Raw genomic sequence first — 22,021 nt, forward strand, 5'->3', positions numbered from 1 at the left:
GCATTCTTTTTTATGTATTTGACTCAAAAATGTGATTCCTTTTCTCTCTCAGCAGACGGCTACAGTAGTTCAGATTCATTTGCTTCAGAGTCTGAGCAGATCGGAAACAGCGTAACTCGGCAACGGTAAGTGGAAGCCTCTCTGGGGAGTTTCTCGGATTGTGGCTTTATAAAATTCAATTACTGTGGAGAAGAATATATTATGATTAATATGTCTTTCTGGAGAATTTTTTTTTAAACTTAATGGACCTAATTCTGTGGGGTGGAGGGGGGGGGAAAGCGCCCGATCACACGGGTGAAAGCATACATGACTGTCTCGGACCTGTTTGTGCTCTTCGCAGTTCGCATTCAGGCACTTCCCCAGACAACACGCTCAAGACTGCTGCACCACCTCCACCTCCACCAAGACCCCAGCCTTCACATTCGAGATCTTCATCCCTCGATATGAACAGAACCTTCTCTGCCAGCAGCACAGGTGGGGAACTTTATCACACAGGTTTTCTTAGTCACGTCATACGGGATATTTAAAATGCTGAGTGCAGTCATTGGTGCAGTGATGAAATGGTGCAGAAATGATGGTTTAAATTTTGGTCGTGGCGACTCTAATGGCACACACAAGGAGTCGGCTGCCTGGTGCGAAGCGAGGGCAGTTTGTGTACTTTCCAAGGCAGATGTGGCATGCTTAGTGAGACTGTCTTAGTGATTGTGTTTTTCTTTTTTCATCCTGCTACTCTGAAGGGCAACCACAAGCTGGAGTTGTTGCCTATCCCCCTGCAGTGCCTCCAAGACCTCAGCCCACACAGGTAAATGGATGAACTCGTTGGGACTGGGCTTTGAAGGTGTAATGTTGGGGGTGTGGTGCACGCTGATGTGTCCCGAGAATCTCATCAGCATCGGCTGGAAGGTCAAAACTGAGGTAAAACAAGCGGAAATCAGTGTGAACAATCGGGGCTCGAGGAAAGCGTCAGATTTACGCCTGTTCATCCTCTGTATGCATGAAAATTGAAGTTTAATGTCATCACACCACCATTTTATGTACATTGGACACAGCAAAAATGTAATCTTGCGAGTTTTTCAACTTTTCGTACAAATCATTCTGGTGCCTTGAAGTTTTATTCAAAGGTGCAGGAAATGCATTGTAGGTCTCAGAATTTTAAATGTGGTTTTTGACTATTTTCAGCAAACTGCAATGATTAAGGCAATCGTGTGTGTCTCATTGACAGTCTTATATTTAAATCAATGTGCAGTGTTCCATTGGTTGTAATGTGAAAGCTGCGATGCATCTCTAACGCTCTGCTGCCTGCCATCTAGGTCACTGTGCCCCCATTGCACCGCTCGGCGGAAGCTGAAGGCCACACAGCACACTCCAGCACCTCTCCTCACCAGATGCCAGAGCAGCCCAACTTTGCTGATTTCCGTCAGTTTGAAGCATTTATATCGAAGAGTACAGAACAGCAAATGGACGACTCGGACAAGCATTCCGACACCATTCAGGTGAACGTTGTTCGAGCCTGTTGGGGCTGAAATGTCATTTGGGCCTACAGGTGTGGTAAAGCCAGTATCTAATCCATTTTAAATATCTTTTTTTAGGCTGAAAAACCTTCAGATTCAGCAGGGACCCTGAGAACAGCAAAACTGGATGGTTCTAGTGACGAAAAGACAACGGGAAACGCAGTACGTAGCATCCTTGATTAAACTATTTAGAACTGCAACTTTTTAAAAAAAATCCCCCCATACTTCTCCAACAAACAAGATTGTTAGTTCTGGCTGCTTGCCAATCAGTGTGGCCAAACGTGGCTGAGTCACCTCTGGGTGCTCTTGCACTCCTTCGAGTGCTAGGTTACAAAGTAACATTTACACATGGAAGGAAGTGAGTGGCTGTCCTATCTACCATCTTCGGTTATGGAGACTGAAGTCATTTAAAGGAGACCGTACCCAATTAATTCTCTCTCCTTCCTCACACCCCCCACCCCACCCCCCCCGAAAGAAAATGTTGCATCTTATTAAAAATTCATGCATGGGATGTGGGCGACTCTGGCAAAGCCAGCATTTATTGCCCATCCTTAATTGCCCTTGAGAAAGTGGTGGTGAGCCACCGCCTTGAACCGCTGCAGTACATGAAGTGAAGGTCCTCCCACAGTGCTGCTGGAGAGTTCCAGGATTTTGACCCAGCGACGAAGAAGGAACGAATTCTTAATCAGAAATCCCTGACCACATATTGCAGTGTCATCATGTTCTAACTTCCCTTCCAGGTGATAAGTTGCAAGGTGAAGGATAGAGAGGCAGGTTTAGAGTGTGAATTCCAGAGCTTTGGGCCTAGTCACTTAAGGAAGGATATACTGGCTTTGGCCTTACTTAAGGAAGGATATACTGGCTTTGGAGGGGGTACAGAGACGATTCACTAGGTTGATTCCGGAGATGAGGGGGTTACCTTATGATGATAGATTGAGTAGACTGGGTCTTTACTCGTTGGAGTTCAGAAGGATGAGGGGTGATCTTATAGAAAGATTTAAAATAATGAAAGGGATAGACAAGATAGAGGCAGAGAGGTTGTTTCCACTGGTCGGGGAGACTAGAACTAGGGGGCACAGCCTCAAAATACGGGAGAGCCCATTTAAAACCGAGTTGAGAAGGAATTTCTTCTCCCAGAGGGTTGTGAATCTGTGGAATTCTCTGCCCAAGGAAGCAGTTGAGGCTAGCTCATTGAATGTATTCAAATCACAGATAGATAGATTTTTAACTAATAAGGGAATTAAGGGTTACGGGGAGAGGGCGGGTAAGTGGAGCTGAGTCCACGGCCAGATCAGCCATGATCTTATTGAATGGCGGAGCAGGCTCGAGGGGCTAGATGGGCCTGCTCCTGTTCCTAATTCTTATGTTAAGGCACAGCTGCGATGAAAATCGGGAATGTGCAAGAAGCCAGAATTGGAGGAGCACAGATATTTTGGAGGGTTGTAGGGCTGGAGGAGGTGACGGAGATGGGAAAGGGTTTGAAAACCAGGATGAGAATTTTTAAGTGGTGTGTTTCTCTGATCGGGAGCCAATGTAAGTCAGTGAGCACAGGGTGATGGGTGAACGGAACTTGGTGCGAGTTAGGAGACGGGCAGCCGAGTTTTGGATGTTGGAAGAAATGTCTCTGATTTCACCAGTTGCTTAGGGAGTAAAACCAATGCAGTGTTCATCAAAAGACTGCTGAGACTCCTGCAGTTCTGCTCACTTAGAGCGATATCTCTGAGAACATTACAGTGCAGAGGATGAAAATGGACACCAAGGGAGAGGGAGAAACCAGAGATTAGTGGGGTGGGGGGGAATCGGATCCAAGAGGCACCTACAACCTATTGAGCAGAAATGGGAATTAGATGTTAAATTCTGGAATTTTATCAATTTTCCTATCTCTCTTAATTTCAGGTTAAAAGTACAACATCTCTTGTCCCTCCTCCAAAGCCCATTCGCAGAAGACTGAAGTCTGACGATGAGCTTCGAGCTGAACCAGACGAGATTGCCCAGAAAACCAGTGTAATTAATACTGTACTGGTCACGCAGTCATCAATTCCAAGGTAGATGTGATTCTCTTTAATTCCCTTACCAGATTGTGATTTCTCCATAGCTGGCATCTTGTGATCAATCAATGTACCATGTTAGATCTAGTCTTATGTCTAACCAAATGACTGTCCAGTTCAACTCTCCCAAGTTGTCTGCATTGTTGATTAATTTCAATATTAAGTTTATTATCTCCTCCTTCCCTTTGGTATTCCCTCTGTGGTGTACACCTCCCAGCCGAGGAGGCAGTCTATTTACCTGCCTCTGCTGGAATATAGTTTGACTACTGGATGCACAAAAGCATGCTGAGGTTGCTTGCTGCATATTTTCTCTCTCCTCCTCTAGCCTCTGCGCCCCGCCCCCTTGTCCTCACCTCTACAAATAGCAAGTGCCTGATCTCTGCTTGGCACTTCCCCACAATTGTTCACCTGAGACTGGGGACTTGCCACTTGGTAAATTAATGGCTCCAATGTTCTGTGCAATCCTTGCCGGCAAATGTAATGTTTATAAAAGAGGGGCTAGAGTTTGTAGCTGGTCGATAACCTTGGCCATTCATCTCGGAGACTTGGGTTTCAACCAAATTGAGGAGATGAAAGTCTCCTGCCCCGCCATCAACAGGAGAGGTTCTCATTGAATTCAGTTGGGTTGGTGAGAGATTGGGGAATGTTGATGTTCAGAGGAACCTGGATGCCCTTGTACACAAATCACTGAAAATTAACATGCAGGTACAGCAGGAAATTAAGCAAATGGTATGTTGGCCTTCATTACAAGAGGATTTGAGTATAAAAGTAAAGATGTCTTACTGCAATTATATAGAGCACACCTCTGAAGTATTGTGTGCAGTTTTGGTCTCCTTACCTATAGAAGGGTATACTTGCCATAGAGGGAGTGCAACGCAGGTTCGCTAGACTGATTCCTGGGATGGGGGGAATTGTCCTATGAGCAGAGATTGAGCAGACTAGGCCTATATTCTCGAGAGCTTAGGTGAATGAGAGGTGATCTCATTGAAACATACACAATTCTTACAGGGCTTGACCGGGTTGGATGCAGGGAGGATGTTTCCTCCCTCACTTAATGGGGAGTCTAGAACCAGGGTCACAGTCTCAGAATCAGGGGTCAGCCATTTAGGACTGAAATGAAGAGAAATTTCTTCACTGAGGATGGTGAGTCTTTGGAATTCTCTACCCCAGAGGGCTGTGGAGGCTCAGTCATTGGGTATAATCAAGACAGAGATCGATAGATTTTTGAATATTAAAGGAATCAAGGGATATGGGGATAGTGGAGTTGAAGTAGAAGATCAACCATGATCTTGAATGGCGGAGCAGGCTCTAGGGGCCGAATGGCCTACTCCTCCTAATTCTTATATTCTTATTTGGTTGTTTCAAAGTGATTCCTAATTGTGCTAAGCCCTGATTGTACAATGGCCCATGTTGAGGGACAAGGATGGTTAATGGGGAAATGGGAAGTGTCGTATAGGTGAGTCAGTGACTTAACTCCAGTCACTTGAGGTTGGAACTCAATTGGGTTGGTGCAGAATAGGGTCTTTGCATCCAGCCCATGTTTATTTTACCAGATCTGGGATTGTCACTAAGGGCCTTATAAGAACATGTTGATCATTACCTTGATATTTCCTCACCCCCTACATACACTTTGCTCGCACCAAATAAATGATCATAGAATCGTAGAATAGTACAGCACAGAAGGAGGCCATTCAGTCCATCAGGTCTGCACCAGGTCTTTCAAAGAGCAATCCAGTTAGTCCCACTTCCCGTTCTTTCCCCACATCCCTGCAATTTTTTCTCCTTCAAGTATTTATCCAATTCCTTTTTGGAGGCTACTATTGAATCTGTATCCACCACCCTATTAGACCTAGGAGTTTAAATGGATTTCTAGTTGCAGAATCCTAGACTCCAAGGTGCACTTGTTAAGGTGAGATCTCACCAACTGGGCTCTGTTACACGTTGCCGATTTGTGGGACAGCTACCACCCTCCCTCACAGTATGGGGAACAGAAACGAGCTGCTAATAAAGTAAATTAAAAACGGAAAATGCTGGTAATACTCAGACGAAGGGTCATCGTCCTGAAACGTTAACTCTGTTTCTCTCTCCACAGATGCTGCCTGACCTGGTGAGTATTTCCAGCATTTTCTGTTTTTATTTCAGATTTCCAGAATCCACATTTTGCTTTTGCTACTAAAGTAAAGATGGGGAAAGATATTAACACACCTTATTTAATTTTAGGTCAGTTGGCAAGGATAAAAAGTCCATTCAGGCTTCGATCAGAAGAAATAAGGAGACGAACACAGTGTTAGCCAGACTCAACAGTGAATTACAACAACAGCTGAAGGTAGGGAGAGATTGGATACACTGACTCAGCTTTGTGGTGCGATGTCAGTGAAACTTAAAGCCAACCAAAACTACAAGTATCAATGCTTGTCATTCTTTGAACAGCAATTTAGCTCAGCTTGTCTTTGGCTGCCTTTCTTCAGATCATGTCAAATGAAGAGGTGATGCGCCGAGCCATTGGGATGGGCTTTAAATGGGATCAGTTGGACAGACTTCAAAGGGCTCAATAATCCAAGCATCAATTGGACAGACTCCATAGGGCTCAATAATCCAAGCATTCATTTTATTAAAAAAGGACATATGAATGCCTCTTCAATCAGTAAAGCTGGGCTTGATAAGACAGGCATGTGATTGGTTTTCTTTGCCATTAGTTTAGTTAACCTTTTAAGTCTCCCTATTAAAGGTTGTTCAATATTTCTTTCCACAAATATCTTGGAGATGGAGGGTGGGGCGGTGGGGGGGGGGGGCGGGAATCTGATGGCTATTACTCTTTTCATACCTTGCATGGTAAACATGCGATGTCATTGTAGTGAGATAGTTAAAAAAAACTCAGGCAATATATTTTGCTATTTTCTGTAAGCAAACATCAGTTAATTCTTGTTGAGATGCGACACTTGCACCTGACATAAACTGACATCGCCTCTGATTTAACATTCCCCTTCATGTTCCGTTTGCATGAATATATATTCGCCTAGCAGTGAATATCCCAACATCGCAAAGGCAAAATAAAATCTTGATCATTGGACCTGAAGACCGATAGTCGAGCTCAAGTTTTCCCTGTTGTTATCTTTTCACATGGATGGAGTCAGTTTTGACTGAGAATTAGGAGAAAATGTGGGAAATTTAACACATTGTTATGGCAGCAAAAGCTTAATGTTACTTAAAGGATTACCTCTGAGACTGCTTGTCCGACATCCAGTTCTGGATGAGCAGAAATTTTCTCCAATAAAATACTGGGAAGACTGAAGCCGTTTTCGGTCCCCGCTACAATCTCTGTTCCCTAGCCACTGACTCCATCCATCGCCCCGACTTCTGTCTGAGGCTGAACCACGCTGTTTGCAACCGTGTAGTCCTATTTGACCCCGAGATGAGCTTTCAACCACATATCCGCAGCAACCCATGCCTCAGCCTATCTGATGCTGAAGCCCTCATCCATGCCTTTGTTACCTCTCGGCTTGACTCTTCCAACGCACTCCTAGCTGGTCACCCACACTCTACCCTACGTAAACTACAGGTGATCCGAAACTCGGCTGCCCATGTCCTAACTTGTACTAAGTCCCGCTCACCCATCAACAATGTGCTCGCTGACCAACATTGGCTTCCAGTTAAGCAACGCCTCGATTTCAAAATTCTCATCCTTATTTTCAAATCCCTCCATGGCCTTGCCCCTCCTTATCTCTATAATCTCCTCCAGCCCCACAATCCGTCGCCCTCTGAATTTGATAACACACACATGATTGGTTTTCTATGCCATGTGCTTAAATATGATTGCAGTCAGAAAATATAAAAAACTCTCGCCATGCCTGCAACATTTTCGATCATTATGGGTTTGATAAACCCCACTTTCAAACTCTCAAAACGCATGAAAATTTTGCAAACTTTGAGAACAAGCCCAGACCCAGAGTTGACCAGTGCATAATCTCTGTTCCAAAGTGCACAGCTGGCTGAACTCAGCCCATAAAACATAGTGTACTGTCTTCTGCACATGCACTATAGTAACACTTGATACTTGAAAACTCCCGGAGTGGCACTTGTGGCTCAGTGGGTAGCAGTCTCTCTTCTGAGTCAGAAGTTTGTAGGTTCAAGCCCCACTCCAGAAACTTGAGCACATAATCTGGGCTGACAGTGTTGAGGGGTTAATGGCCGATGCACCATGCTGCAAGTCCCTCATTTTCTCTGCACTGCCTGCGAGAAATGGAGCGCGAGATTCGCCAGTGCCGCCTTGGTACAGCAGAAAGAGCAGTTTCAGGAATAATAAAAGGAGTTGGAGAGAACGTCTCCCAGAAATGTGAGGTGTAAAGAATTAACCACAGCCTTTTGTTTCCTCTCCCTCTCCCCCCCCCCTCTCTCTCTCTCTCTCTCTCTCTCTCTCTCTCTCTCTCTTCCCCCCCCCCCCCCCATCCCATGCGCTCCCTCCCTCCCCCCCCCCCCCCTCTCTTCCCTCCTTCTCTATCCCTCTCTCTTTCCCCCGGCGATCGTCAAAGGATGTGCTCGAGGAGAGAATCTCCCTGGAGGTCCAACTGGAACAGCTTCGTCCCTTTTCGCACTTGTAACGGAGGAGCCTCCCGGCACGTGGACGAGACTAAAACGCGTGTTTGGTGCGATTGTGTCACCGGACTCCCCCTCCCTGCAGGCAGCTTACCTGTGTTCAGCTTCGCCGGTCTACTATGCAGCGATAGTTTACCTGGTTACTTTCATCGAGCTGCTGCACGCTTGCCACTTGGGGGCAGTTTGTTTAAGAGGAGGCGGGGGAGGGAATAAAATAAGAGGGAGTTGTAAAGCTGATGGGCTTTCAGGCCCTGGGGGAGGGAGGGATCTGCAGCAGTTTTGTTTCTACAGAAGAGCGAATAATTTCACCGCCCCTCCCAGATCAGTCCACATTCCAGACAGCAGAACTGGCTTACCAACGGGACAGAGAGCTCCTAAATAAGATAGCCTGGTGAATGCTCTGGGCCTGCTGTGGTTGAAGGAGGGTTGCTGCCAGCCAGCTGCAACATTGAAGTGCCCATGTTCAGTAGCTGGTGTATAGTCTTGGGCAATGTTATTTTGACAGAATTATTGTGGTCGTTGCAAGGCAAGGGATGGACGAGCTGCGCTTGAGTGGAATATTGTTTCCTGTGTCAGTGTTCAAAGGGGTGTCTCAAAATGCTTCTCTCCTGGCTTTCCTTTTGGGTGAGGACTGGGTTTTTTTTTGGTTTCGGCAGCTTGTGTGTGAAAATGGCTCGTCTTACCCTTTTCACTTTCCAACTATTCAAAAAAAAAAATTCCCATTGCATTACTGCAGTAAAACACTAAGAACGCAGTGTCCCTAAACATTTGGAACACCCTCGGGGGTGGGGGGGGGATATGAAATGTTTTGCACTACTGACTGAAGTATAAGTGTACTCATGTGTTGCTAGGTATGGTTCAAAACCACTTTTTAATTGGAGGGTGTAAAAGATAATATATGTTTGGAGTCGGGGTGAGAATTTAGAGACAGCCGCTACGGTGTTTTTTAAAAAATAAATATAAGACAGTCATTGGTTAAGGACTAACAGCCTGTTGTGTTTATGTTGAAGCAATCTGTTGGTTTGAGCATGTCAAGACGCCCGTGGTAAGCTGGCCTTTTTGAATTGAGTGCGCTGGACTCACCAATGAAGCTGCTGTGTAGCCGTATCCCAGTGGCTTAACTGTTTCGTACAGCGCGTGACCGCGGGCTGCTGAGCATGCCCGCACAGTTAAGGGGGGGGTGGGTGGGGCTGGTTGTTTTGCTGTTGTCTTTGCAATCCCCATCTGCCTCTGCCACCTGCCCACTCATAGGATGCATCCGTCAAAGGAAACTGGATCTCAAACGGGCAGCCTTGTTTCTGAGCTGGAAAGAGCAAGTACCGTTGTTTTATTACTGCACCATGCGTCACTTCTCTTGTAAACGTTCACGGGGGTTAGGTTGGGTGGGTTGGGGGGGGGAGGACGGGGGACGACTGGTGTGTGGCATAAACCACGTGCGGGTGGGGTGGGTGTGGACAATGTGTGTGTGTGTGTGTGCGGCGCCTTAGGTTTACATATAAAAGGCCACCTCTCAAGGGGCAAATCTGCAGAATGCATGGGTCCTGCATTAAACAAGTGAATAATCTACTCTTTCCTCACCCTCCCTCGAAATGACATTGATATGTGGGGTTTGTGCACCAGAACAGTATGTGGGGATCAGTTGTGATGATTTAGGAAATACGACTTTAGTGTGTGTGTGTGTGTGTGTTAATGACTTGCAGTTCTGAGAGTTCTCTCAACACTGCCTCAATCTGCATGTTACTGAGCGACTTCCACTCATCACATTGCCATTCTATCTGCATAGCCTTCCGAGTACCGAATACATACTGTCTGTCTCCCTGACACTGGTAAAGGTGATCCTCTTTAAATTTAATACTGGGAGTTTAATCAAAAATTGTACAGAACGAGAGAATATTTCTTTAAATTATTATGCAAAGAGCAAGATTTTATAATTAAGTTTAACTTCAGTGTTCAGTATTCTATGGGTGAATGTGATTTGCAATTTCTTATCTCTGAATATATCTACTCATCTGGTTTTTTTTTTACGTGTTTTTTTTTCTTTCAATTTGGGACTATCTTTGGTTTCTGTAATTCACTGCTTCAAGCCTTACTGTTCTGGCTTTATAGTTTAAAGGAGGGGGAGGGACAGACAGGGAGGGAAGGCTTCCTATTCTGACCCAGTGAGAGCCTTCTTGCTATTCAGGTCAATGTACTGAATAAGGGGATGTTGTAAATTGTATGATACATACTTTTGATCTCGTATGTAAATTTCCATTAAATTGCTGACTAACAGCAACTCTATTTAATTGCTTATTCTGGCTCTGGGATCTTAGATGTTAAACTGCATGGATGTACCTTGGCAGAGCAAACTAGCAACTGTGATTTTTACACAAATAAAACAGCACAATATTTTATCTGACTGCTCACTCCATTCACCGTTCATTTACTGTTTTCTAGAGTTCTGTTCCCTGCCAGAACGGCTAATGTGTGTGATGGTGTTACACAACCTGTTCAGACGGGTGATGAATTTTCCCATAATCTACTGTTTTCAAAGAAAATTAATATTACTGTAGCCCTGACATCAGACCCAATATGCCTTTAGGGTCTTTGATGAGGTCTGCAGTGCATCACGTAGCATCTCTTAACTGCTGTCATAAATTCCTGTCCGTCAAATAGTGAGATTGTGTGACATTTCACACACCATCCCGACTTGGGTCTATGTCACTGTTCCTTCATCGTTGCTGGCACAAAATCCTGGAACTCCCTCCCTAATAGCACTGTGGGAGTACCTTCACCACACGGACTGCAGCGGTTCAAGAAGGCGGCTCACCGCCATCTTCTCCAGGGCGACCAGGGATGGGCAATAAATAAAAACAGAAAATGCTGGAAGTAGTCAACAGGTCAGGTAGCATCTGTGGAGCTGAAATGTTAATTCAAATCCCGACAATGTATAAAGCAAAACGACATACTAAATTGCATAGAAAATGTTAACCCTGAGCACTATTTCAAGATAAACCATAACTTCAAGACGAGACAAGTTCGGAATTGTATTGGGGAAGGACTTGAGAGTGATCAATACCTGAAATGGTGCCTCTGGTATGGTAGTCGAAGAAACAAGCTGTTACTCTAGAGCCAATTGACTATTCTGATGGGATTATAGATTGCTATAGAATGATGAGTTAGATGGGCTGCATGGGGACTAGTAAGCATGTAATGTATCCTGACTGTCTTATGGTTAGCTGCATATCATCTCTCCGACTTGCAGTGCTTGTCAGTTCCTGCTTCATTGGTCATCTACATGGAGCCAGCAGTGGCAGCTATGACACATCAACATGAAAATATTTTGCGTGCAAACAAAACTAAACTGCCCCTTCCAGCTCCATTGTGGCTCAATAACTGAAACCAACAGAAGGGAAGTTGGCAAGCAATTCTAAGCCCAGCGGTTTTAGAAAATATGATTAAGTAGTGTCCTCTTGTGGGGAATTGTGGATAGCTCCCAAAGCCATCACTGCAATATTGGTTATTACTCATGTCTCGGATGAGACTTTAAACTGAGGCACCATCTGCTCTCTCGGCTGGATGTAAAAGATCCCGTGGAATCATTTGGAAGCAGCAGGTGAGATCTACCCAGTATCCCTCAACCACCATCACTAAAACTGATGATCTGGTCATTATCACATTGCTGTTTGTGGGAGCTTGCTGTGCGCAAATTAGCTGCCGCGTTTCCTACATTACAACAGTGACTACACTTCAAAAGTACTTGATTGGCTGTAAAGCGCTTTTGGACATCCTGTGGCCATGAAAGCTATATATAAATGCAAGTCTTTCGTTTTACACGAGCACAGCATCATCTAGACGGAGTACTGGTTCTGCGTCAAGTAAGGTGGAAAAGAGGCTGTCTGTTTTTAGCTACTAAGCAATACAATGGCTTGATACTTTCTTCATTGAGCACATCCTTTGGTGTTTCTTGGCTTCAATAACAGTATAGCTCTGAAGCTGCTGCCTTCAGCACTTCACTTTTGGCTCTTGCAGAAACTGCACTTTGGAGCAAAACCTGTGCAGTGGTTTTTTTCATTACTGGTAAATGAGTGCAAGGCGCTCTTGATACTGCATTATCCTCTGCCCACAAATCGAGGGAAAGTGCCTCATAAAATCAAGTACCGGACAGCAATGAACATAAGAAATAGAAGCAGGAGTAGGCCATTACCCCCTCAAGCCTGTTCTGCCATTTAATAAGATCATGGCTGATCTGATCGTGGACTCAGCTCCACTTCCCTGCCCGCTCCCCATAACCCTTTACTCCCTTATCGCTCAAAAATCTGTCTACGCCTTAAATATATTCAATGACCCAGCCTCCACAGCTCTCTGGGGCAGAGAATTCCACAGATTTACAACCCTCTTGAGAAGAAATTCCTCCTCATAGTTTTAAATGGGTGGCCCCTTATTCTGAGACTATGCCCCCCCTAGATTTAGTTTCCCCCCTGAGTGGAAATATCCCCTTTGCATCCACCTTGTCGAGCCCCCTCATTTTCTTGTATGTTTCAATAAAATCACCTCACATTCTTCTGAACTCCACTAGGCCCAACCTACTCAACATATCCTCATGTCAACCCCTTCATCTCTGCATTCAACCAAGTGAACCTTCTCTAAACTGCCTCCAGTGCAAGTATATTCTTCCTTAAATACGGAGACCAAAACTGTATGCAGTACTCCAGGTGTGGCCTCAACAATACCCTGTACAGTTGTAGCAGGACTTCTCTGCTTTTATACTCTATCCCCCTTGCAATAAAGACCAACATTCCATTTGCCTTCCTGATTGCTTGCTGTACCTGCATACTACATACTCACTATACCTCTTTAAACTTGGCTAAAGTGCTGTGACTTGGCCTGAATAAATATGTGGAATACACTTTAAATACGTGAAGTATTATACCAGGTTTAATTGGGTTCTGAGTTCTGTGCATGTGGTAACTTAACTAACATTACAGTGGTGTTCATATTAGTTGCTGAGCAAGAACACACAGCCAAAGGTGCATGCCACTGACGGATGCTTCAGCATGAAACGACTAATTTTTGTTTCACTTCGTAACACTGTACATTGCATACAATCCACATGATTTAAAATTGGAAAACCTGAGAATGACCTGTCCATGCTCTTGTCTGTCCCAGCTGAAAGACTTCAATGACCGGCAATAACTGCCTCCTTGTGAAATCAGGTTTCTGCAACTGCAGCACGAATGGCACTTTCTAATATGGAGAGCCAAGTGGCTTTGTCTTCCTCGGTCTCTGTTGCACAAATCCATTGCCGTTTTGGTCCTTGCAGAACAAATGTATTTTGGACATCTGAAACCCAAGACAGATGGTGCATATTTTTACTTCTAAAGATGGAAACGTGTAACAGAAAGTGGTTTGGCTGCTGTGCGCCTGAGAACACGGAGGTCAGATGCGATCCAATTTGGCAAAGAAATCCTAAAGCTACCACTTGGAACTCAATTTGCAGCTACAGTGGGCATAACTCCTGTTTCAGGTGGATGTCTAAACCAATAAAACACACACTAAACACGCAGATACCTTCTTGGACTTTTCAGCTCTCTTTTCTCGCTCTGGATTGGTGCTGTGTAATTGAATGTCTAGGCCATTAAACTGACTCCCTTTATGCTCTCTCTGGTGGCACTATTTTGAAGAAGAGCAGGGGAGCTTCCCTGGTGCCATGGCTGGCTCCCGGCTGCATAAGCTGTCCTCAAACAGGGCCATCAGTCGGGACCACTCTGATTGGCTTCAGTGGCACTGCACTAGGAAGGCGACTATCAACCAGGCTTCTGCTCTTAGAGGTTACAGGAGGTTGGAGGTACTCAAAATAAGGAGGGATTTTGATAGAGAAGTTAGGGAGAAATTGAGCACAAAATTCTAGGCTGGCAGTGCTGAGTGAGCACAGCGCCGTCTTTCGGATGAGACTTTAAAACGAGGCCCTGTCTGCCCCCTCAGGTGGATGTAAAAGATCCCATGGTACTATTTCGAAGAAGAGCAGGAGAGTTACCCGGTGTCTTGGCCAATATATATCCCTCAATCAACATCACTACATGAGATTATCTGGTCGTAATCACATTACTGTTCGTGGGAGCTTGCTGTGCATGAAGTGGATGCCACGTTTCTCACATTACAACAGTGACTACGCTTCAAAAAGTATTTCATTGGCTGTCAAGCACTTTGAGACATCCGGTGGTCGTGAAAGGCGCTATATAAATGCAAGTATTTCTTAATTCCCATGTTGCTCAGTGATTTATCTGGAATGAATGACTGGTGCGTAGTGTATTAGTGAGGTGCACTAATAAAGTGGCACACTGGTTACATACAGATTTTCACTTTAATTGAGTGCCAAGCTCCATAAGCCAGTGGGATAGTTTATTTTAAAGTTTGTCTACTGTTGGCTTGAGCTGCTGGTTAAGTTTTCCGCGAAGGAAATCTTCCTTGGGGTCCTGAATCAATTCAGTTACAAGAGTAATGCCAGTCCTCTATTTAAATATACCCAAATAATTTTTCCCTTTTCTCACTCTCTGTGTCGTTCACTTGTGCATGCTCTCTAGTAAAGTGCTCCTTTCAACCATGCACTGGCCAAATCTCATCAACCGGCGTATCTCTCACTGCGCTACTGGCTGAGCAGCATGATGATGCATTTAAAATCTGTCAGCTGGGGACGCTGGACATCAATGTCGCTTTTCTAAGAGGAGGAAAGATCCGCCATGGTAACCCTGCTGTGGAAGTTACATTTGTGCGTACGGCTAGTGAGGCTGCTCCCCATGACAATAAAAAGCAGGAATAGGCCATTCGGCCCCTCGAGCCTGCTCCGCCATTCAATGTGATCATGGCTGATCTACCTCAACTTTCCTGCACTATCCCCTTGGTTCCCTTAATATCCAAAAATCTTACCAATCTCTGTCTTGAATATACTCAACCAGACCAGAAGTGTAGGTACTCCATGTTGGCTGAGCAGCCTCATGGTGGAACAGCCACTTATGGTTCTATTGGTTACTTTCTGGTATAAGAGAAAATGGAGCAAAAAGAGAACAATCCCTCACACCGCATTTGTTACCAGAGTGAGACTGAGCAGCTAGTCTCCTCCACATTCCTAGTGTCTGAAGGGACTCGGGCTTTGACTAAACCTTTTTTCTCCTGCCCTCTGAATTAATGCATGCAAACTTAATACAAGTGGGTAATGGATTACAGAATGTTGCTGTACATTTGGAGTCCGGAACGTCTTCGACGAGAAGCCTGGAGAGGGCCACAGATGCCAAGAACTGAAGAGATGTCTTTGGACTTCGTTCAAAGGGCAGATGAGAAATGGTTCTTGAGGCGAAAACGAGGGCATCGTTGAAAAGGAAGAGACTCAGGTCACTAATGTGCTCATAAATCCTGTGAATAAGAAACCAAACATTTTTAAAATTCACAGCCAGTGTTTAGCACTGACTAATGTAATTGTGCATTTTGTACTGCAGCCTGCTGCCTCTTGTGACATAGAAACATAGAAAATAGGTGCAGGAGCAGGCCATTCAGCCCTTCTAGCCTGCACCGCCATTCAATGAGTTCATGGCTGAACATGAAACTTCAGTACCCCCTTCCTGCTTTCTCACCATAACCCTTGATCCCCCGAGTAGTAAGGACTTCATCTAACTCCCTTTTGAATATATTTAGTGAATTGGCCTCAACTACTTTCTGTGGTAGAGAATTCCACAGGTTCACCACTCTCTGGGTGAAGAAGTTTCTCCTCATCTCGGTCCTAAATGGCTTACCCCTTATCCTCAGACTGTGACCCCTGGTTCTGGACTTCCCCAACATTGGGAACATTCTTTCTGCATCCAACCTGTCTAAACCCGTCAGAATTTTAAACGTTTCTATGAGGTCCCCTCTCATTCTTCTGAACTCCAGTGAATACAAGCCCAGTTGATCCAATCTTTCTTGATAGGTCAGTCCCGCCATCCCGGGAATCAGTCTGGTGAACCTTCGCTGCACTCCCTCAATAGCAAGAATGTCCTTCCTCAAGTTAGGAGACCAAAACTGTACACAATACTCCAGGTGTGGCCTCACCAAGGCCCTGTACAACTGTAGCAACACCTCCCTGCCCCTGTATTCAAATCCCCTCGCTATGAAGGCCAACATGCCATTTGCTTTCTTAACCGCCTGCTGTACCTGCATGCCAACCTTCAATGACTGATGTACCATGACACCCAGGTCTCGTTGCACCTTCCCTTTTCCTAATCTGTCACCATTCAGATAATAGTCTGTCTCTCTGTTTTTACCACCAAAGTGGATAACCTCACATTTATCCACATTATACTTCATCTGCCATGCATTTGCCCACTCACCTAACCTATCCAAGTCACTCTGCAGCCTAATAGCATCCTCCTCGCAGCTCACACTGCCACCCAACTTAGTATCATCCGCAAATTTGGAGATACTGCATTTAATCCCCTCGTCTAAATCATTAATGTACAATGTAAACAGCTGGGGCCCCAGCACAGAACCTTGCGGCACTCCACTAGTCACTGCCTGCCATTCTGAAAAGTACCCGTTTACTCCTACTCTTTGCTTCCTGTCTGACAACCAGTTCTCAATCCACGTCAGCACACTACCCCCAATCCCATGTGCTTTAACTTTGCACATTAATCTCTTGTATGGGACCTTGTCGAAAGCCTTCTGAAAGTCCAAATATACCACATCAACTGGTTCTCCTTTGTCCACTTTACTGGAAACATCCTCAAAAAATTCCAGAAGATTTGTCAAGCATGATTTCCCTTTCACAAATCCATGCCGACTTGGACCTATCATGTCACCATTTTCCAGATGCACTGCTATGACATCCTTAATAATTGATTCCATCATTTTACCCACTACCTAAAGTTCATACCAATAAGCAGTATATAACCCAAGGTGTGGAATTCCCTCCCTAAACCTCTCCATCTCTACCTCCTCCTTGCCTCCTTTAAGACCTTCATTACAACCCACCTCTTTGCCCAAGCATTTTGTCACTCCTCCCTATTTGGCTCTGTGTTGATTTCGAACAAAGAATAAAGAACTTGCATTTATATGTCTTTCATGACTTCAGGACACCCTAAAGCGTTTTACAACTAATGAAGTACTTTTGATGTGTAGTTACTGTAATGTGGCAGCCAAAACAGCAATGTGATCATGACCAGATAACCTGTTTTTGTTATGTTGGTTGAGGGATAACTCCCCTTCTCTTCTAAATAGTGCCTTAGGATCTGTTGCATCCCAAGGGCTTCCAGAGGGCAGATAGCAGAGATGGTTTAACATATCATCTGAAAGATGGCACCTCTGACAGTGCAGTATTCCCTCAGTACTTCACTGGAGCTTCTGTGAAGCGAGTTGGGATGTTTTCCTACCTTTTAAGGTGCTATATAAATACAACCCCTCCTCCTTCTTGGCTCAGTACAATGTGCCTACAGGAACAATTGCTGATGACCAATGTCAGAATGGCACCCCAGCACGTTCCAGTGGGACGCAAGTTCAAAGCTCCCCATGTGGATGTGTTTTCAATCTAGGCACGGAAACAGCAAAGCTTCCTCACAACAAGGTCTGGGGTGATCATTGAGCCACTGCCATGCACCCCCTGAAAGGCACTTGCAGGACAGAGGTTCTACGCCCAATGCAAACTGCTAGACATCTTGGTTGTGTGGGGGGGGGGGGGGGGTTGGCTGTGTGTTCTGTGAAGAGCAAGGCAAGAGGGGGGTAACAACTGAACGATCACAGAAGTTTGAAACTGCAGAGCGTTGCCTCGTACCTGAAGGTAGCACAGATCTTTCCATCGAGGCAATTCATCTGAGCCACTTCCTGAACCTGGATCAGGTACCTATTCGCCTCCACCAGAATCTGTAAACAAATACCTCCAGTTTATCAGCAGCTGCTTAGAATGCTGTGAGGGCAATTCTAGTGCAACAGAGCCCAACCTCATGACCCCCTCCTCCCCACCCCTTTAACAGGGGTGCACTGCTAACATTGTAGGAAAAGAGTTGTGGGGCGGTGGGGGGAGTCTCTACAAACTGTAGGGTGCTTATTATTTCTCTCATGCTGGGCAGGGTGTAATGATCTCACTCAAGTGAGATTGGCCAGTGGGTGGTGATCGAGGAGCCCCAGCTGATTTTTTGGCTCATCCTTGTTGGGGGTGGGTGGACCCAAGCGTAATGTATATTGCTAACCCAACCAAGGTCAGCTAACTCAACACTGACATGGCATCAAGCGACGCTCAGTACCATGTAGGGCAGTGCACTTAACTAAGCTATGGGAGCGCCCTACATGACTAAGTTCTTTGTGTATTCTTTCATTATACAAGTCATTTATAAGAATTAGGAGCAGGAGTAGGCTATTCGGCCCCTTGACCCTGCTCTGCCATTCAATTAGATCATGGCTGATCTTTGACTCCCAAATACATTTTCTTGCCCTATCTGGGGGTGAGGGGGGGGGGGAGAGAGAAGGGGCGGTGGGATGGGGGTGTGAGGGAAGGGGCAATGAGATGGGGGGAGGTGGGATGAGGGAGGGGAGATTGGGTGGGGGGGGGAGGGAGAGGACATGGGCTGGAGGGTGGGGAGATGGAGTGTAGGGAGGTGAGTTGGGGAAGGAGGTGAGGTAGGGAGGGATGGAGGGGAGATGGGGAGGAGCAGTGGCTGTCAGTGGTCTGCGGTTTTATTTTAGGTGTAAACAGCAACTTGCATTTATATAGAGCTTTAATCTGGAAAAATGTACCAATAGGCGGGTAATGCGTCTTGAACGGACACCGAGCCAACGAAGGAGATATTAGGAGGGACGAGCAAAAGCTTGGTCAAATAGGTGGATTTTAAGCTGGGTCTTGAAGCAGGAGACGGAGGTGGAGAGGCTCAGGGAGGTTTAGAGAGAGTTGCAGAGCGTGAGGTCTGGATGGCTGTCGTTGGTGGATCGCAGGGAGGCCTGAATGCACAAGGGGCCAGAGGGAGGGTTGTTGGGCTGAAGGAGATCACAGAGCTAGGGAGGGGTGAGGTCTTGAAACACGAGGATGATAATTTTGAATTGTTGGGGGGACTGGGAGCTAATGTCAGTCAGCGAGCACAGGGGTGATGGGTGAATGGGACTTGGTGCGAGTTAGGACACGAGCAGCAGAGTTTTGGATGAGCTGAAGTTTATAGAGGGGGCAAAGTGTGAGGCCAGTCTGGAGAGCATTGGATCACTCGAGTCTGGAGGTAAGGAAGGAATGGGAGGGTTTCAGCAACAGGCGGGTTGAGGCAGGGGCGGGAAGCGGATGATGTGATGGAGGTGGAAGTCGGCGGTCTTGATGAGGGAGAGGATGTGGGGTCGGAAGCTCAACTCTGGGTCAAGTAGGACACCGAGGTTGTGAAGAGTTAAGCCCAAAACATTCATCTGTCCTTTCAGATGCTGACTTTCCACATAGTATTGGAGCAAGGGTCATCCTAGCCATTCTCATCTATTAGAAAGATTGTGATAAAGTCAAAACCCATCTCTGTTAGACACAATAAGAATTTATATATATGTATCTAACTCACAAACAATTTGCACAATCTTCTTAGCAACTAAAGTAAGCAGAGCAGCACCAATTTAAAAAAAAAATATGTTGTCATCTTCCGGACTTGATATGCTTTTGCATTAGTGCTTTTAAAAAAAAAAAGGCCCATTTAAAATAGTATTACTACACAGATACCGGTCGCAGTGTCTGTCCCTGTAATTGGGGCTGAGTCTGTTCCTGGGCATCAGACAGATGACCGACTATTGACTTACAGGAGCACCGGCTATGCTTCGTTGGGCCTCCGCTATCTGCCGATCTCTCTCGCTCCGCACTTTCAGCTGAAACAGAAAGAGGCGGCAAGTTCGCATCCTGTCAGAAAATCACATTTTCGCCAAATGCCCCTGTCGGGGGCGGGAACACGTTTGCCAATTTTTTTCGAAAGCGGGCGGAGAGGGTTACACAGGTGGGTCTCTGTTGAGGAAGGAGCGTGTTTTGGAGAGTGTTCCACACGGATCTGATGCATTACAGAATCTCCAGAATCACACCTGAGCAGGATTCGCGCACACATACATACATACCAATGTTCTCTGTAAGTTGCGCTTGCTCGGAGCAGTCCCTGTAGATTTCTGTGCACCCGTAGTATGAGCAGCCTGTGCGGGACCTTTCAGATTCCTGTGCGGCCCCCGCAGCTTAGCGGGAACATTGACACGCATACACGACAATATATGTCCAAGTCAGGATGGTGTGTGACTTGGAGGGGAACTTGAAACTCTTTTGAGTAAATTCTACATTTTGAAACAACTGCCTTCCCGTCGGGGAATTGAACCCCGGTCTCCCGCGTGACAGGCGGGGATACTCACCACTATACTAACGAGGAACTGACTCGTAGCCAATCTTTCCAATTCTTTGTCAAATCACAAACGCCAGAGGTCACCTTGGGCCCATTCAAGGATCACTCTGCGCCAATGCTCTTAGCCAAAAGGCCTAGAGCCACTGCACCGTTCCTGGAAGTACTGCAATACCAGGTCCATGCCATGGAGGTGGATGGGTCAGGCCCCCCACACACCTCCGTGGAGGTGGGGGTGGTAGTGTTCACATGCACCTGCTGCCCTTGCCCTTCTAGGAGTTCACGGGTTTGGAAGGTGCTGTTGAAGAAGCCTTGGTGAGTTGCTGCACTGCCTCTTGTAGATGGTACACACTGCAGCCACGGTGCGCCGGTGGTGGAGGGAGTGAATGTTTAAGGTGGTGGATGGGGTGCCACTCATGGCGGAGCACATTGGACCTGGGTTAAATGGTCCACAATTTGCATCTTATTGACGTATGGTGCCCCCGATCACCCCCAACCCTGCTCCACCATTAAGGTGGGGACTCCTAGAACCATACAACACAGAAGGAGGCTATTTGGCCCAGTGTGCCCCTGTCAGCTCAGTTTGATTTTGGTACGAGGAGGCGATACCAGCAACTGCGCATGGCAAATCCGACCAACACACGCACCTGCCGGATGTAATCCCGGAAGCATTTCAGGTCGGCAATGGCGGCAGTGAGGTGGTGGCGGTCAGCGTGCTCGGCGGGAGTGTGCAGACGCAGGGCGTACAACAGCGTCACGTACTCCTCGAACCGCTCGCTGGGGCTCAGCAGGGCCTCCTGAAGGCTGCAACAACAAAGCATGACGAGAGTCAGTCGGACATCTCCTCCGCTCTCTGAAACACGCTCGTCTCGTAAGCAATAAATGTCAACGGTGGGGATACCTCAGCATTTTGGTCATCGCCGTTCGGTCGTGCCTGGCTAGGAAAGCGCGGAAGCCCGGAATCGTGTTTCGACACTGAAAGAACATTAAAGTAAGGCTTCTATTAATGAGTGACAGCATACGCACAAGATCCTTCCTGCATCTAACCTGTCAAGCCCTGTAAGAATTTTGTATGTTTCAATGAGATCACCCTCATTCTTATAAACTCTAGAGAATATAGGCCTAGTCTACTCAATTTCTCTTCACAGGACAATCCCTCCATCCCAGGAATCAGTCTGGTGAACCTTTGTTGCACTCCTTCTATGGCAAGTATATCCTTCCTTAGGGAAGGAGACCAGAACTGTACACAATGCTCCAGGTGCGATCTCACCAGGGCCCTATATAATTGCAGTGGGATGCTTTACTGTTATACTCAAATCCTCTTGTAACAAAAGCCAACATACCAATAGCGTGGCCTTTTCCTGTGCTGTATATCCTATGCAATCCTATCTAATGTAGGAAACAAGGCAGCCAATTTGCACACAGCAAGCTCCCACAAACAGCAATGTGATAATGGTCAGATAATCTGTTTTAGTGATGTTGATTGAGGGATAAATATTAGCCAGGACACAGGGGATAATACCACTGCTCTTCGAAA

General features: G+C 46.0%; 2 protein-coding genes and 1 non-coding gene across 10 annotated transcripts in view; 1 reads left to right on the plus strand and 2 right to left on the minus strand.

Moving 5' to 3' along the window:
- reps1 (RALBP1 associated Eps domain containing 1) overlaps positions 1-9,134 on the plus strand; it is a 101,475-nt gene extending 92,341 nt beyond the window's left edge. For 5 of the 8 annotated variants that reach the window (XM_070889099.1, XM_070889095.1, XM_070889097.1 and 2 more), the window contains 9 exons: positions 53-125; positions 341-474; positions 738-802; positions 1,311-1,493; positions 1,590-1,673; positions 3,408-3,556; positions 5,652-5,666; positions 5,780-5,885; positions 8,089-9,134. In XM_070889099.1, coding sequence (XP_070745200.1) covers positions 53-125; positions 341-474; positions 738-802; positions 1,311-1,493; positions 1,590-1,673; positions 3,408-3,556; positions 5,652-5,666; positions 5,780-5,885; positions 8,089-8,157 — 878 coding nt within the window. In that variant the 3' untranslated portion in view covers positions 8,158-9,134. The remainder of the gene's footprint in view (positions 1-52; positions 126-340; positions 475-737; positions 803-1,310; positions 1,494-1,589; positions 1,674-3,407; positions 3,557-5,651; positions 5,667-5,779; positions 5,886-8,088) is intronic. The other 3 variants (XM_070889096.1, XM_070889102.1, XM_070889098.1) reach the window with 2 other exon arrangements.
- Positions 9,135-13,085: 3,951 nt separating this feature from the next.
- LOC139273861 (epithelial cell-transforming sequence 2 oncogene-like) overlaps positions 13,086-22,021 on the minus strand; it is a 72,214-nt gene continuing 63,278 nt past the window's right edge. The window contains exons 17-22 of the mRNA XM_070890937.1: positions 21,386-21,459; positions 21,132-21,288; positions 19,910-19,975; positions 17,928-18,016; positions 15,369-15,541; positions 13,086-13,474 (exon numbers count right to left, since the gene is read on the minus strand). Of these exons, the coding sequence (XP_070747038.1) occupies positions 13,344-13,474; positions 15,369-15,541; positions 17,928-18,016; positions 19,910-19,975; positions 21,132-21,288; positions 21,386-21,459 (690 nt within the window). The 3' untranslated portion in view covers positions 13,086-13,343. The remainder of the gene's footprint in view (positions 13,475-15,368; positions 15,542-17,927; positions 18,017-19,909; positions 19,976-21,131; positions 21,289-21,385; positions 21,460-22,021) is intronic.
- Positions 20,443-20,514, minus strand: trnad-guc (transfer RNA aspartic acid (anticodon GUC)). Its single transcript has one exon. It is a non-coding gene; the product is annotated as a tRNA-Asp (tRNA).

This window comes from Pristiophorus japonicus, chromosome 9 (assembly GCF_044704955.1).
Source record: "Pristiophorus japonicus isolate sPriJap1 chromosome 9, sPriJap1.hap1, whole genome shotgun sequence".
NCBI classification, from domain to species: domain Eukaryota; kingdom Metazoa; phylum Chordata; class Chondrichthyes; family Pristiophoridae; genus Pristiophorus; species Pristiophorus japonicus.